The sequence below is a fragment of the Stegodyphus dumicola genome, chromosome 9 (assembly GCF_044657685.1).
Source record: "Stegodyphus dumicola isolate Sdum_Otavi_A_Nest chromosome 9, ASM4465768v1".
Taxonomy (NCBI): Eukaryota; Metazoa; Arthropoda; class Arachnida; order Araneae; family Eresidae; genus Stegodyphus; species Stegodyphus dumicola.
Window position 1 is genome coordinate 180,995,300 of NC_140776.1, and position 17,969 is coordinate 181,013,268.

The 17,969-nt window shown below is 30.7% G+C and overlaps 1 protein-coding gene across 2 annotated transcripts in view; it reads left to right on the plus strand.

Annotated features, from left to right (window-relative positions):
• The window catches only part of LOC118186064 (dual specificity protein phosphatase CDC14AB-like), a 57,226-nt gene that overhangs the window by 17,942 nt on the left and 21,315 nt on the right, over positions 1-17,969 (plus strand). For both annotated transcript variants that reach the window (XM_035356055.2, XM_035356056.2), the window contains exons 3-11: positions 1,451-1,526; positions 4,072-4,164; positions 5,651-5,730; positions 6,942-7,008; positions 9,078-9,140; positions 10,404-10,491; positions 11,522-11,752; positions 12,190-12,328; positions 15,058-15,271. In XM_035356055.2, the coding sequence (XP_035211946.1) occupies positions 1,451-1,526; positions 4,072-4,164; positions 5,651-5,730; positions 6,942-7,008; positions 9,078-9,140; positions 10,404-10,491; positions 11,522-11,752; positions 12,190-12,328; positions 15,058-15,271 (1,051 nt within the window). The remainder of the gene's footprint in view (positions 1-1,450; positions 1,527-4,071; positions 4,165-5,650; positions 5,731-6,941; positions 7,009-9,077; positions 9,141-10,403; positions 10,492-11,521; positions 11,753-12,189; positions 12,329-15,057; positions 15,272-17,969) is intronic.

Sequence of the window (17,969 nt, forward strand, 5' to 3'; positions counted from 1 at the left end):
TTAAATTCATATATTACAGTAGTTTCATATAGATAAAGATTATTTGTAAACCATGGAGTGCAGGTTAGGAAACAAATTAAATGTAAATTTTAATTTATATTATTTCATTCATAATTGCTGTTTTTTGTGTTTGAAATTTTATTGATCTGTCATTGCTTTGTATTATTGCTAGTGAATCACAATTTTGAAAATTGTTCCTGCTGTTATTACATCAGCTTGGCAAAAAATTTTTTTAACATTTCCTGGACTATCCTGTTCTAGAACCTCCTATATACAGGGTGGTAAAAGTGTATCATAAATGACAAAATTTCACTGCAAAAAATAAGAATCTTGGAAACTGCATAGGGTCAACAGCCACAGAGGAAAGAGGTAAACTTTGAAGGTATATTAAGGTCGGTTGACATGCTGCAGCAGTTAACTCCCAAATGAATTGCCGGCTTGCCTGCCATAGTTGTTCCCAAAATTGCAATTCATGTGAATGGGCCATTCCAGCAACCAAATGGTCACAACACTTATTCTAACATCTGTTAATCAGCAATAGGCTGAAATTGGCATGACCATATTGTGGTTGATCTCTACTGAAGGCACCCTTTTTCTAATTGGTAGCAGATCTTCAATAATGAACAAAAGGTTTTCTCTGATTAATTATATTTTTTCTAACAAATGGTTGTTGGCACGTACACAAGAAACACTCAAAAAGCAAATACCCCTCAACCTTTTGTAGGTGAATTCAAGCTGGCAAAGGCAATTTTATATTCTGGAAAATGCTCTTGTGGCATTCTGTGCAATTACTCATCATTATAGATGCTACTATGGATTGCATCCACATATACTCATATATTCAGATTTTGTTTAATGACCTCTTCCAGCACATCAAATGCACAGGGAGCCAGAGTTTTCAGTGCCCGGGGATAACTGAAGAATTTGCACCCCTTTCTGTGTGCCGAGGATGGAAAACATTTCATTAAAAAATTTCGTAGCATCAATTTGGCGCCCCTTGGATGCTGCGCCCGGGGACAGATGTCCTCCCTTGCCCCACCCTAGCTACGCCACTGGCAATGCAGCATGCCAAAGAGCTCAGGATGTATGTGAGTGTCTGAGAGAGTACAAGGACTTTACTGTACTTTCCTAGTTCCCAAATTCCCCACACGTAAACCCAATCAAGGATCTGTGGGATCACCTCTGTTCTGTTGTTTGCTGTGAGGATCATTCACCATGCTCCTTCAGCAACAGTGTCGGATGTTATATGCCTATCGGATGCAGTTGCAGATGCTAAAAATAATAGATTTCGTATTCTGATTACTCAGTGTTATATAATGCAACAAACTTTTCTTTTTTTTTATTTCTTATTTCCTGTAATTTTCATAGTTATGATGTTGTTTATTATTATGCATTTACATTTAATTAAGTATTTTGTTTCTTTTTTATTAACAAATCTATTTGTTTTCAGTTTTTATTCTGACTTTGGACCACTCAATCTTGCAAAACTATATCGTTACTGTTGTAAACTAAATAGGAAATTAAAGGTAAGGTTACTTTTATGAATTTAAAATTTTGTAATTTACAAGAAAATTATGAATGGAAATACTAAATACTATAATGTGTCAAATTATCCAATAAATTTAGAAACTTTAGTTCTGTTGGAACAGAAATCACTTAAGTTATGAAGCTGTGTTTATTTAACTTTTGTTTTTCCAGTAATAGCTTGGCCTACCAGCAGCCTGATGGTAAAGTCACTGAACACTGGTTGTTCGGTCTGAGGTTCAAATCCCGTAAATGGGCTGGTTGCATGGCCGTTTTTGTGGTTTTCCCCATGTGTAACATGTGTATGAGCCAGTTTCCCTTAGAAAATCCTCCATGAAGGCATCCCTCTCATTAGTCAAATAGCCATTGAAGCTTTGCCATAATTACATAAACCAAATCAGTGGTACCTCAGTATACATCATTTACCTGTTCCAGATCCTTGTAGTTATTCCAAACTAAACGTATATCAAATGAACTTTTCCAATTAGAAATAAAGGGAAACTAATTAAGCCATTTTTGTACAAAAATCCTATTGTTATAGTTCTAACAGTGTTTAATACTAGGGAGCAAATGCTTTGTATGAAATATATACTGTATTTAAATGAAATATTGTATTTAATTGCTATTATTAATAATTATTACTAATCAAGTTGGATGTATTTTAAAGCATACACATAGCAAGGTACCAATGTAGCATTACTTTATATGTGTGTATTGTTTCAATGTGGAATATACTTCCTTGTTTAAAGTAGCCATTATTCTTGTCATTAAAAGAAGGAAATAAATTGCTCAATCTGTAATGTGTAAATCTCAAATGTCACCAAAGCCTTATGCTGTGGCTATTTTCAGGTCTGGATTTACGTATAAGCTACACAAGCTATGGCTTAGGGATCCCACTTTCTTAGGGACCCCCCTCAAAAAATTAAAATATAGTATAAATAGTATTAAAATATATTATAACAGACTTATGAAGGGGCCATATCTGAAATAGCTAAAATGATATATTGCAATCCTGTGGGACAGCTAACTGAACATTATCATAAAAACTGAATCTGAATGGGTGAGAACTGCTCTAAAAAGTAGTAGACTATTAATATTAATGCAAGAAATGGCAGAGGACATTTCTTAAAAGTACAAAGATATCTTATTCAAAATTAGTATCTGTAATCAGGTAAAAGGTGGCATACAATAGCATTCATAGAGCCTTGAAAATGTGAAATTGCTCTATGAAATGAAGCTGAGCATGTTCTGTATTATAGATGGTTCAAGGAAATTATTAATGAAAATTGGAAATATGTACTATATTTCCCTCCCTTCCAATAAAGTAATGTTCCTTTTATCAGAATATGTAAACAGCTAGTTTACAGTGGTTACCAGTCACAGACCTGTTTACTGTTATTGCTGTATTTTTCTTGCATTTTGAAAAAATATTAAAATTCGGTTCCTGCCTTCTGTAAAAAAGCAAGTGTGGATTATTTTCAAAGTTATGGGATCATACCATAAAAAAATGTTATGGTTAACTAAATTTGGGCCCACAAAACAGTTAATGAATTGAAGCAGTTACCTGTGAGAAATTTAAACTCTTGGAATTCTAAACAGAGCTTCCAATAAAATCGGATGGCCTAACAAAAATTGTAGAATTCAACAAAATCTTTTTTTCAAAGGGGGGGGAAGCCTTTAGAATATTAATTTTTTGTTAAATAAAGAGGCATTAGTTCCTTCAGGATTTTGTATGAATGATTGGTACAATTTTGAATGGCATCTGTGCCAATTTTCATAGTGCAATGGTAACCAACGGTCGACGGAATAACATGCAAGTACCAAAAATGGTATATTGTAGGATGTATCAGAGATGAATAATTAGGATTCACAAAGTCCTAAAAGTGCTCATAAATATTGCAATGTTTGGTACCTATTTATTTGATCATCTAAAGAAATTCCTAATGTCTGCTTACGGTATGTAGGATTCCTTTGCATTCAGCATAGCTCATGTCTCCATGATGGTGTTGATTGATGCATCCAGAAACAGTATAGTCTCAAAAGGCTTATGTCTACTATTTGACTCCCATTTCATACCTTTGTATTATTATCTCTGTGAACAAGAACAAATTCCAATTGCAGCCATAAGAGAAAGTCACTCTAAAATGTTTTGATTGCCATTGTATTTTTACAAACATAATCTATTGCATGGATGCATGTTTACAAGCAAAAGAAAATCATTTCAAGCATTTACTGTAGTAAGTACATTTGTCAGTGGTATTTGTACTTGTATTGTCTTGCCACGGATATAATGGCCACATAAAATTATTTCAGATTATACACTTTTATAGCACAGAAATCTGACATAGTTTACATGTGGACATAATGTAAACTTCAGTATTATTTGTAGATCTTGAAATGTGTTACAGCAAATTCAGGGCCATTACTGTGGTACTTAAATTTTTTGCCATGCCATAATTTATGTAATTTATGAAAGGAAATGATTTTAAAATTGTTTGATATTACTGAATAAATAAATGTGTTTCTCTCTCTCTCTCTCTTGTGTAGTCCTATTCTTTGGCAAAAAAGAAGATTGTTCATTATACCACTCAGGATGCTAAGAAAAGAGTAAATGCTGCATTTTTAATAGGATCATATGCGGTAAGTTTACATGCAGTATTTACAGGTAAAGTTGAATGCATGCCACATTTATTTCTCTTTAATTTCTCATTTTTTTCTTTCCTTTTGAGAAATATTCAAAATTTAGTTTAAAAATGTATACTTAAGAGTAATAATTTATTATAAAAATATTATATATTCTGTACATTTATTGCAGTGTCATTGTTGTATCCCATTGTTATGAGTTACAAAAATACTGCTTGTACTTAAGAATACTTAAGAAAGATGAAACACTCTCACTATATTTAGTTGTTAATTGATAGTAGATTGGTTTATTCCCCTTGATAAGTTGATTAATCTGTGATCAATAACAATGCCTACTTTTTCAATACTTAAAAATTTTTACTTTTGATTCTGGTATTTTTGCAATTAAGGATTTTTCTCTACAGATTTTTATGTTTTTAAATCAATAAGTTTAGAAAATACTAATTTAAAAGTCTAATTAAAATGCTGACTAATTTTTTTAGTTTTAATTATTTAAATGTAATTTACTCATTACTTATATAGTACATATATATATATATATGTCATATTAAAAGCACAAGGAAAAGAATGGAACACTGTAGATGCGTGATTAGACCCATATTGAAGAAGATTTTGATTGTGTAGTATGCTAGTAATGCTAACTTGGTAATATCTAAAGAACTTGGCAGTCGAGGCAGTTTTAATTCCATTTTTATTTGCAACTGATATTTGTGGCCACAATCACTTGGCACTCTAGTCGTGCCTTTCCACAGAAGATTTACATTTTTGCTATTGTTGAGATAAAAAGCAAGCCAGCGAAATTACATCTTAGCACAGTAGAGAGCAAAAGCTGAAATGCGTAGTTATGAAAGGTGGAAGCACGCGAAGAGAAAAGTTTTGGTTTACAATTATTACGTCATCAGAGCTGCGCTGGCCATAGAGTGATCTAGAAATGACGCAATGCAGAGAAGTTATTACGATTTTAGAATAGAGAGGAAGAATTAATGTTTATAATTATATTATAATTCTGATTCATATAATTTTATCTTACATACATATATATATATGTACTATACACACACATACTGCAGCCTGCTGGAATGAAATGCATTTCCAAAGCAGCCTTTTTACTAAAAGTCTTTTTAGTTGGGCATGCTTGCTCAAAATGGCCATTTTCCCTCTGTGGGCTTGACATTCCTTCACCTGACATAACTCCATATGAAATTTTTATCAGTTATGTCAAAGATCCTGCTTATGTCCCTTGTGCTACGGATTTAACTCAAAATGTACAGTGATAAATTTTATGATTTTAATTTTTGTTTAATGTTTGTGTATATATATATAATTTTCATCATTGATAAATAGAGTAATTTTTATCATACTTCTAAGTATATTTATATGCTTATCTCCATAAGATCCTAATATTTTTTAGGTTTAATTTATTGAAATCTCAATAATTTGAAGTTTTTTAATCATCCCTTTAAGAATAATTTTATTCTTTTAGATAATTTATCTTCAGAAGTCTCCTGTGGAAGCTTATCAACCCCTCGTGAGCAACAACAGTCCACTGTTTATACCTTTTAGGTGAGTATGAAATTTCCTATTTGCTCCAATACATGTGATAATGCAGTTGGCACTTCCTGCAGAGAAAAGATGTTATAATAAGTGGTTGCTTTAATTAAAACAGATTTAATGTTTTGTGACGTGGCCAAAGAGATATGCTACTATGGTATTCTGCCAGCGTGCACCACGTTAAAACCATGAACTTCCTTTCAGGAAGAAAAATTGATCAAAATAATGATTCCAGCAGGAATTACGGCATATCTTCAAATTCTCCATATTGCTATAAACAAGCTATTTAAAGAACATTTATTTGCACTTGAAAATAGAATGGAGAGAAATCAATGAGGAAACCTTATGAAGCCTAACTTACAAGAAGGTGTTGCTTAGATGAAGAATGCGTGGGAACAGACAGCTGTGTTGCCAATGCCCTTTGAGCAAGCTATATGGGCAAGAGGAACTCAGTTGAGGAAACCTGTACTGCTCAATATAAGAGACTAGTGCCAATGGTCTTCGAGAAGATGAAGTCGCAAAAAATTCAGGCCGGATTAATTTTGTGATTTGAAGTTTTATGATGATTTTTCAGAAGACGAGATGGCTGTATTAGAATAAATGATCTTGTTCACTTTTGAATGTTTCTTGAATCTGAAGAAATATATTTTTTGAATGTGAACAAATATTAATTCTTGTGCATGAAAAATGAGACATCCCCTAAAAATAAGCCGTAGTGTGTTTTTTGCAGCAAAAATTAATATAAATCCTAGTTTTATTTTCAGAGAAACATGGTAATAATGATTCATTGCGTGTCATGCATTGTCTCCTCCCAGTAAGAATGTGCATGAAAGACTCTTTCCCCCCTGTCTATTTTTTACTGATTTTTTCACTTTATCATGTTTTCTCATTTGCTTCATATTATGATTGTTATTGCACTTTGATCATCATTTATATATTTCTAGTGACATCAAAAATATGCATGATATACATTCAGTTTGTATTCTGATAGTACAAACGATACTGCATTTCTCAAGTGCCTCAAAATTCGCTAGACCTCAGTCCTTAGGATTTTTTTCTTCTCTATTTGGAAGAATTTTAAAGATTTTGTTTTTGTGCTGTCATTGCCATCTGATGAACTCAAAATATACATTATCCATATTGCCTCATAACTGATATTAAATATACTTCAGAGAAATTTGTGCTGTTTACAGATTATTATTATTATTTTTTTCCCTTTATAGAGATGCATCATTCAGCCAGTGTACTTACAATTTGACGTTATCAGACTGCTTGCATGCTGTTAGTAAGGTAAGAATTTTTCTTTGATAAAGATTTTTTTAAGCTCTTGAAAGCTTCTTTTATGTAAATCTGTATTCAGGATTGTGTTAGAATTTTTTCTAATATAATACATTTTCCTTAGCTTAAAAGTGTAGTGATTTGTGTAAGTGAAGTACTGCGTATTTGATAGCAAAAATAGCTGTATTTTTCAGTTAGCAAGAAAAACATAATATTCCGCACTTGGCTTCAGATGTAAATATTAGCTTGAAATCTTACTCGAAATAGGAATGGCAACCTAATGTTATGTACAGCTTCATAGAAAGAAAAGGCTGTTTTATTAAATCTAAAATAAATGCAAAAGCAAGTACAGAAATTCACAAATAAGATGAAGACAAAAATAAGTAATTTTCCCCATTCAACAATTATGCAGTGATTCATTCCTAGTTGCATTAAATAAAATTCTACCCACATAATAATATCAGATGTAAACACAGTTAGTACTGTAAAAAAAGGGGATACGTGTACCTTTAAATTAATATCTTATTGATAAATTTTTATTTGTTGTTGTGATTTATTGTAATAGTGCTGCCATTCTGGTGCTTTGGCATTTATAAAATACAACTTCGTTTTGCAGTTTTCCAAAGAAAGGTTTTTAGTCTGATGATACCTTTGTCTTAAAAGAATTTATTCATGATTCTTTGTCATTCGGTAGTTACCAAACTGCATATTGTATATCCATTCTGGATTTTTCTTTTTTTTAGAATTACTGAATTGATGTTCATATGTTCATTCTTCTTGCCTAATTGTAATGATATCATTATATAATATTTGCGAGGTAAAAAAGTTACCACCAGGGTGACAACCGTCAGTACTTTCATACAAGAAATAGTATATTTTTTATAGTGTTCTAGTTGTGTTTGCCATCAGATCTAAAACTTTCCTATTGTTATTGCACGCTCAACAATAAAATGACGTGAAGAATTAAAGAATTTATACCTCACTTTCAGAGTAATAAAAGATGCTGCTAAAAGATGCAAGTTCATAAAGAGAAAGTGATGGAATATATGTCCATGTAAATGCTGAATTCTTAACAGAGTTTTCAAATGAATAAATTTCAGAGATCAAAATATTAAAAAGTTAATGTTGAATTTTCCAATTTGTTAATCATGTAACTTAATTCGAATTTTACATGTCTTATGAAATAGCTATGGAAATCTTGGTAGATAATGAATCTAATGAGAATTATAAAACATCGGGGGGGGGGAAATAGTCCATAATCGTAGGTTTTTTATGGGTATCTTGAACTGCTGTAATAAAAAGTCAGAATTTCATGATATATTTCAGAAAAAAAAAGTTTTAAAATAAAAATGTTTTATAAGAATGTTTTGTAGTTAAAAAAAAAATAGTAAATATTAGTTATGTGTCTCCCTCATTTGTCAGCTGCAACTGAGAGAATATTTCTAATAGTGACAACAAAGAGAATAAAATGAGAAATCAACTACAAACTCTCTTGATGAGTGTTTTGTTTTGACAAAGGAAAAGTAAAATCAATGACAAGTTTTACTGTTTCCATCAATTTACCAATATCTGCTAAAAATAATCAGTAAACATTTCCAGTTTCTTATAAAACCTCAGTATAAGGGTATAATATTAATTAAAAAGAAATATCTATATATGGTCTAACTAAACATGTAAATTTCATAAATGTCTACTGTGTAGTGAATTGTAACATTTCTTTTTTTTCATGTTTTTCAGACATGTGTTAGTTAAACAATTTTATTTTGAGGTTAATTGTGATAATAAGACAGTGATATCCTAAAATGTCTTAAAAAGAAGTAAACGAATACAATTTCAGCTTTAAGGAAGCATGCCTTATTTAATAACATTTCTTATTTTCTTTTGGAATTTTCCTTTTTAAAACATTGCTGTTTATTAATTTAGTTCGTTATTAAACCATAGTTTGGTGACTTGTCGCATTTTTTAATTTTGTAAAAATGTGCATAAATTTTCTGTTCTCATTGTAGCTTCTTATTTTATGAGAGCTTGTTTTTAAATTGAACATATTTTGAGTTCAGTGTATAATTTTCATTTCACCACAGGCATTGGAAAATGGTTTTCTAGATTTTGAGAAATTTGATGTGGAGGAGTATGAACATTATGAGGTATGATTATTTCTATGCAGTTGGTTTGTAGGATTAGTTATTGTGGTGTTGCTGGCCGTGATCGTATAAAAGTAATTATACTAAGAGTATCAAATGCGAATTAATTCCGCGTAAAACGTTAATCTCAAAATTTAGTGGTTAGTACATTGCATGATTATTAATAATAAGAATCAAATGACTTACCCAATAAGGCATGCATGAATCAGTATCTCTCTTTTAAATATACATTTATTAAATCACAAAAACACACATTTCTTGATTAACCTATATAAATCACAAAATACACTTTTCTTGATTAGCCTATATTCGATATGTTAAAAGAAAAAAAACATATTCATGAATGCCCTGCGGCACGTGCTACTCGTTAGTCCTACGGGACTGTCACAGCATTCATTTTTACGGTATATTGCAATTCCTAATCTTGCTGCATCAAATGCACATTACTTATCAGCATCTTGCAAGAAGCTTAATTAATATGCAGTGCACTTATTCGTGATAGAAGAGATCACATTTCTAGCAGATAGGCTTGAAATTGGCGCACATGGTCGTCACTTCGAAACATCCAACTGTCAGGATTATACACATTGAGTCACAGCACAGGAACAATTTTTTACCTCGTAGCCTAATCAGTAAAGTTTACCTGATTTCTTATATTCTTCGTACAAGAACATATTTTCTCCTCAATCCTTGAAAAAGGACTTTAGATCGAATACCGTGGACGATGGCGAGAGCTGTATGTGTGTGTGTGTGGCCCGAAGGCCCACACGTTCGTTAACACGACGACAGGCAGAAAGAGAAAGACAAAACCAGTCCTTCCAGTTTTTATCCACTGCGATGCACGTGGCAGGGCGCGATAACAATTTAAGAATCGATACAGCCACCGTGTTCACTGTGAGAATTCTGTGTTCTCACAGTTATCTTGTCATTATTCTTTTTTCTTGTTTGGTTAATAATGCATATTGTGATTGCTGCAGATCATGCATAATGAAATATAATCAAAATGCATCAAAATTTTGTTTATCTTGCATATTGTTTCTTTTTTTTTTTTTTTTTTTTTCCCTTCCCCTTCTAGTTAAAGCTTTTACATAAGTTTTCAAATTGAAGTAATTGCTATATGGCATATTTTATTATTAATCACATGTGTAATAATTAAATGAAACTGTTATTATAAGGTTAAATATTGGTTAAATAAGACTGACATATTCATTTCACTTGTATGCACTTTTACCTGTACTGCAGATGAATATTTTTGTGATATTTCAGAAAGTTGAAAATGGAGATTTGAATTGGATCGTTCCAAACAAATTTTTAGCTTTTTGTGGACCTCATGCTAAGAGCAAAAGTGAAAATGGTAATTATTACTTAAAATATTTTCTTTTACGATATTTTTCAAAAATAAGCATCACTTCTTTCTTTTAGTAATGGTATGTTAGTTTCACTAAAATTAATGGGTTAAAGTTTTGAATATATTTTTTATAGCTTTTGTAATTTTCTCTAAGAAGTAAATACCTTAATTCTGATTTAATTTGCATGCCTTAACACTTTTAATTCATCAGTAGTTGTTTTAGCCCAATTTGTGAGGCGTTCAAGTTTCTGTATCTTTACTATAAAAGAAATGAGAGTTACCGTGAGATGTTTATTTGGATCTTTAACAATAAAAGTAGTAAATATTATTCTATTTTATTGCAAATATTTTAGAAATTTGAAAATGGAGATTTTTAACATATAAGTTATTTTTAACATATAAGTTATATAAGTTATTTTTAACATGTAAGTTAAAAATAATTCAGTTTTATTCTTTCTATAACTTGAATAATTTGGTAACACATTTTCCCAGATGGTATAAAGTGGAACTTTAAGATCTCAGGAAAAAAAATTAATAAAAGTTTTCAAATAATTTTATTCGCTCCTTTATTCTAATATAAGTTTCTTTTGAGGGGTTTGGTAATGTTGAAAAAATATGATGAAAAAATTTTCAGACTTCATGAAAATTTAAATTAACCATTTTCCCCCCATTTTAAAGAGTTTGAAGCTTTTTAAATGTAGGTCTGTTAGTAGCAGTATCATCATTTTTTAAAATCCGCATTTAGTGTTTTAAATAACTTATGTAATAATTTAATGTAGACTGGATTTGTGTTTTTTTTTTTTTAACTATTATAGATCGAAGGTATTTTCAATCTTTTTTTAACCATTTGTTCAGAATTCTGCATTTTTTAAATACTTTTTCTGAAATAAAATTCCTAATAATAAAACATTCAAACAGCTACTTGTTTTATAAAATTTTAAATTACAGTGATATCAAAGATTTTTTTCTTTTTATTGGCAGCAACCAGGAGAAAATTTACCATTGGTGGGTTTAATTAGTACATTCTTTTTCATAGGTTATCCCCTTCACTCACCAGAATCTTACTTTTCGTACTTCCGTAAACATAATGTCACAACCATAATAAGACTGAACAAAAAAGTCTACGATGCTCATCGATTTTCCAACCATGGATTTGACCATAGAGATCTGTTTTTTGTGGATGGTAGTACTCCCAGTGATAAAATTATGGAAGATTTCCTAGAAATTGCTGAAAATGCTAAGGGGGCAATAGCAGTACATTGCAAAGGTAAAAATAATTATTTGCTGTATCTTTATTGTACTTTTTGTATAATTGTACATTGCATCTTCTTTTTATAAAGTACTATAAAATAATTTTAGAAAATGTTTAAAATTTACTTTTCTTTTCTCCCCCACTTTTTTGTATAATTGTACATTACATGTTCTTTTTATCAAATATTATAAAATTATTTTAGAAAATGATAAAAAATTTTTTTAATGTTTTCATTTTTTAAAATGGTGCATTATATGATTCTTCTAGCTGGTTTAAGAGAATTTTTGCCCATTTTATTATTTAATGTATTATAAAAAGCATTATTTATAGGGAGAAATAAAAAACTGTTCTGTATACTATACCTCTATGGTGAATCCGTACTTAAGTTTGATTAAAAAAAACTCTAAATTTTGTTTTGTGTGTATATATCATACATTAATTTTGCATTATAGCTGGCTTGGGTAGAACTGGGACACTGATTGCTTGCTATATCATGAAACATCATCATTTCACTGCTGCCGAAGCAATAGCATGGATTAGGATATGTCGTCCTGGATCTATAATCGGACATCAGCAACACTGGTTGGAAGAGTAAGTTAATCGATAGCAGTAGCAAGTAATTATAAGCAATGTAGCAAAACAGTGAAGGACTGTTTAACATAAAAGTAGATCCATGAGTTCCTAACTTATATAAAAAATTTAAAATGTATAAAAAGTAGCTTTTAAATTTTCAGATATTGATACATTATACACATACATATACCAAAAAAAAAGGTGAATATATATATTTTTTTAAATTATTAAATGTTGTCTATAGCTGCAGGTAGTAAATTTGTGAAGAACATTGCATTAGCTCACTTGCTCTGCCACCTAGTGATGCATCTCTGAGTCAGGGTGGTAAATAGTGTGATACTTCTTTGGCAATATGAAGCAACTCCATTGATGGAACACAGAAAAAACTTTACTTAGCACTCAAAATGGCGGCATACAAAACAGAAAAAAAAAAAAATTCTAACATTTAAAAATAAATTACATTCTTCGTGCGAGAGTCGCACGTGGCACTCGAGTCTGGTTTCAAATATTGCCATTCACAAATACCTTAATGTTCATCTATTTAAATTATTTAAACTATAAGATTTTAATATTATTTAAAGTTGTTACATCCTCTCCCCCAACGGAGAGACTTTTTCCGAAGGGAAAAGTTCTGTAAAATTCGACAGTTTAATAAGCTCGGCTTGCTCATTTGCTTAAAGAGAAAAGGTAACTTCTCTTTTAAGTTTCCAAACAGGCCAAAATTTTTTAAGTTTTAAACAAATATTTTTACACCACATTTAAATAGGAAAAAAAAAAAAAAAAAATGGAGAACGTTCAAATTAGTCTTCCTTTTTTTTTCTTGACGGTGCCTAGATCTCTTCCATGTTGGACAAGTTCCTCGACTATAATTCACAGCAAAGCCTTTCCTCAGTTCATTTGTGCCTTTTGGATAATATTCAATTGTCATTTGCTTTTGACAATTGTTTTCTTCGTCTATTAGTAGCGGCTTTGATATTAAATCAAAAGCCAAAAGATGATAACGCTGCATTGCAAAATGATTCTCATCGTGAAAATCTTACATGTTTAATTCCAGTGATTTAACCTCTTCTTCAAAGATATCTCTGGATGCTTTATTTTCTTCCTTCATTAGTTCCAAGATTTCTCTTCAGCTATTTTTCTTTCCCTTTCAGCTCTAGTAGAGACGGCATTAACCTGGTGAGGATGACTATCAGGTTTCTTTCTTTGTTTATTTAACAGTGCAAAAGTTCGATTGCCTAATAAATACCTTCCTTTGTTGAGTTCATTTCTAATAATGGCAGCCTTAGTTATTACTTGCCCAAGATCACAATTTAGTTCGATCTCAGCCAATGGTAAACTGGTAAACAGGTTGGATTCAAATCTAATGGTTGTTGCACCCACACGTTTTCACCTGTCAGCATTTCCGGTGTAATGTATTTGCGCCAAACTATATCAATACTAGCACCTGATTTTTTATAAGTTTGGTAAAAAAAGAATATTCCATTGGCACATTAATTATTAAACAGCACTGTAAACCACAGACCAAAAAATTATAATCAATCTTCAGTTAACTAGAGACGTGTTAACTAAGCCCTGCCTAAAAAAAAATTTAGTAATTGTTAGACAGTAGAAAAATTACTATTAGAAACCATAAATGTAAGGCAAAACTATCTACATAGTATACAAAAGGAGAAACAAAGGTTTATGAGATAAGTCTAGTGATAGCTGGTGATGTCTGCCAGATGAACTTTACTAAAGAATAAAATGCAAAGAATAAAACCGAATTTTTAACATGAGATTAAACTTAAGGATGCTGTTTACAATATCTTTTATTATTTACAATATTTTTGTTTTGAATGCTGATTTAATTTCTGTAATTAAGTCAACTTATTCTTTAGATGAAACAGCTTGAAAATATAGCTATGTTATTGATTATATTTTGTTGTCAATTATAATATAGATTATTCCTATTGCCTACATTTGTTTTTAAGTGTTTTTATATTTATCATGAATTCTCCAGTATTACTCCAATTTATTGGGAGTTAATTGTATTATTACCACAGCAGTATGTAGTCATGTTCATGCATTTTTGACAATTTATTTTTTAAATATTAAGACTTTTGACTCACCTTCTACTTTAGTCTGCTATTTTATGCTCAATATATCTTTTTTTAAACTTATTATAGATAATATTAATATTCCTTTGCCAGGAATAAAGTGTTTGAGAAGAATTTCCTGTCAAATTTTGGCAGTGTTATCGCTTATAGCAATTATACCAAATTTCAAAATGTATATTAAACAAATTCACATATATCTTGGGAGATTTTGAATAAAAAAACCCTTTTTACTGGTATGCCTAGAAATACATCTATATTAACATGATGGTAAAAATTTTATAGACTAAAATTAAAAATATGTTATGAAAAATTATAAAAATTATTTAAAAATGCAGATTTTAAAAATAAATTTTTAAAAAGTCCAAATTTTATTTGGATTGAATTTGAATTTTGAGAGAAGGAATCATGAATTAGACATATTAATAAATGTAAACTAAATTTCATTAACATTGAGAAGCTGAATTTTGAGACCTAATTTTTTAAGAACTACTCGGGCGATTTTTACAAAACCTGGCACTTTGGCATAATTTGAGGCACAAGATGAAAATGTGGAAAACAATTGGTATGCCATTTTAGAAAGAGTCCGATTTTGTATCAAAATATCTATATATCTATATATATATATATATATATTTTTTTTTTTTTTTACAGGAAGCAAGGTTTGTTGTGTTACCAAGGAAATATATTCCGTGCCGAGAAAGCAAATAGTAAGAACAACAATTATACACCCTCCAGAATTGTCACAAGGTCATCGCTACGGCGCAGAGATGATGGTGTGGCACATATTCTGTCTAAAGTTGATAAAATTCAGTTGGATGACAGACTAAATCCCAATGAGGGTTTATCTAGAAGTCGGAAGGAAAAAGTGAGTATCTTACATGCATGTTGATATTTTGCATAGAAGATTCGAAAGTTATTAAGTTTTTCCCTATTATTGTTATTTAAGTACTTGTAAACTCTAAGATTTTTCAGATTGAAAGAAGAATTGGCATAAAGAGAAAGAAAATTGTCTTTCAAAGGGATGTTATTGAAAATATTAACAAATTTGCAGATGAACCATAAACTAGTAGGAATATTAATTTTTTTATATAAGCAAATGAACTTATTAAAGATATTGAAGGGAAATAAATAAATATAAATAAGCTAAAATGTCTGGAAAAAGTCTCAGATTAAAAAGATACATAAATATTTTGTCATGTGATGTTCTGTGGCTTTTTATGTATAATTAGGCTTACCAGATTTTCACTTTGACTGGGACTGTCTTGGTTTGATGATGTAATCACTATATCCCAGCTGGTTTGTCATTTTATCTTGGTTATATGGTAAAATTTTAGAATTGCTGAATATGCAAGAACGGAAAATATGCAGCCCAGGCTAAAATAACCATTTTTCAATTAAAATATCCCCTTTGTTATTCTTGCTGTTGCCAGTGTAAATGCTTTGTATCTAGATCAGGGGTTCTCAACTGGTGGTACGTAAAAAGCAAAGTATGTTTAACCATTAAATTCAAAAAAAAAAAAAAAATAAAGCCCCAACATCCTGATTTTTTTCTTTAACATTCGTAAATTTATGTAATCTTAGCTTTGTTCAACAGTGGTCGTAGTAGTAGTACTTTGTAGTGGTGGTACTAAAGGTTTTCAAATTTTGTTTAGATGGTACACATTAGTCAAAAGGTTGAGAACCGCTGATCTAGATCTTTGTACTTAAAATGTCATCTTTATGTTTTCCCCCAAAATTATAGCATATGGCCTTATGAATTTGAATTCCTTGAAATCACAGTTGTATCAAATAATTTTTTTTCATATGTATATTTTGTAAAATGGTATTCCTATGTCTAGTTTTGGAAGACTCTGTATTTTTAATTAAGTAAAATCCTAGCTTAAAAAAAAATCCAAAGTTAGTAGTTTTATTATGCTGGTAATCTACTTCCCAAATGTTCATTAATTTTTGGTACTTTCTAATTATCCGCACTCTAACCAAAAAGCTACGAAAAATTATTGAGAAGGTAATTTATATGGCAACCCATGATATTGGCAAAAAGTATGTGTACGTCAAACCAAGTATTCACCTGGCATACTTTTTTTTAATCAAATAGCGGGCACTTGCCTTTTTTCACCATTGGCCACTCCTAAGGCTGGAAAGCGGTAGCCAATTTTATTTTGGAGGCCACTGTTACCTTCTATGAGGGAACAGACAATTTGCATCCATGCCTTCTCTAGGATTCGAACTCTGACCCTTCGGTATCGCAGTTGACTCCTTTAACCGCTATACCATACTGGGACCTAGCATACATGTGTTAGACAACATGTGGATTTTGTCTTTTTGAAATTCAACAGTCATTTTTCTGGTTAGATTTCTTTTGCATTAAGTGCATTTGTTTTTGTTGTCATAAATCGTGATGGAACTCTGAAGTTTGCTTTGTTTTATTCTCGTTATACTGGAATGTTTCTGTGGAGTACACGTTGAAATTTCAGCTGATCTTGGGCGATTATGATTATAGATGGTGTGTAATGCTGAGTTTGTGCAATTCTCTCATCCCTTCTTTAAAAGTGAAAATTTATTGCTGTTTGCATCGGAAGTATATAATTCTGTGGAGAAAAAAATAATAAAAAATAGGTGGCATTGGATAGATACATCGTTGAAATAAATGCAAATATACCAAATAAATTCTCTCTATTGATAAAAATGAAAATAACTAAGAAATAATCTTAAAAACTAACAATTCCAATCCATCTTTACCCTCAGTTTTTAAGGAAATTATTTTATAGTTGTTTTCATTTTTATATGTAGATATTGCCAGTAGCTTTACTTCTTTCCTTTCATTGTTATCACCTGAGTACAAGCTTTCTTCTTTGTCATTTGCATTTCTGCAGGAGAAGAAAGTCTTTTATTTAAACTTTCAAACAAGTCTTGCAAATGTATAAGTATTACACTAATTCTTATTGCTTTAGCTCCTTCAATAATTGTTATTTGGCATGTTATTTTAACTCAGATTAGTTTTATGTATTTGATGGTGACATCCTCTCTTGAGGTAAAAACAGAATGCAAGTTATATATTCAGTATGGCTTCTCATATCCCCCCTTTTTTCTGCTAATTTTATAATTTGAAAATTGAGAAGGGAAAATTATGTGAATAATTTAATTTATGAGGATGTGATTGCAGTAAGAACATAACAACTGAAAAGTAGCCATGAATAAACTATAAGTACCATACTTGACGGCATATAAGACACACTTTTTTTCTTAAATTTGGTCTCAAAAAAGTTACCTGCATCTTATACTTGAAGGACACAGTCTTATACGTGAAGGTAATTGCATTCAATAATTGTTTGTTTGGCTTTTACGAAACATGAGAACTAAAAGAAACCACATTATTGAAACTTTTTTTCCTTGTGTGTGGCTATCTAAATAAGGGTGCGTCTTATATGCCATCAAATACGATAACTATCACAATATTATTTTGTTAAAAGAAACCTTCATTACAACAGGGTTGCCACGCTACCTGGAAAACCGGGAGAACCGGGAAAAGTCAGGGAATTCGAAAATTGACCAAAAAATTCAGG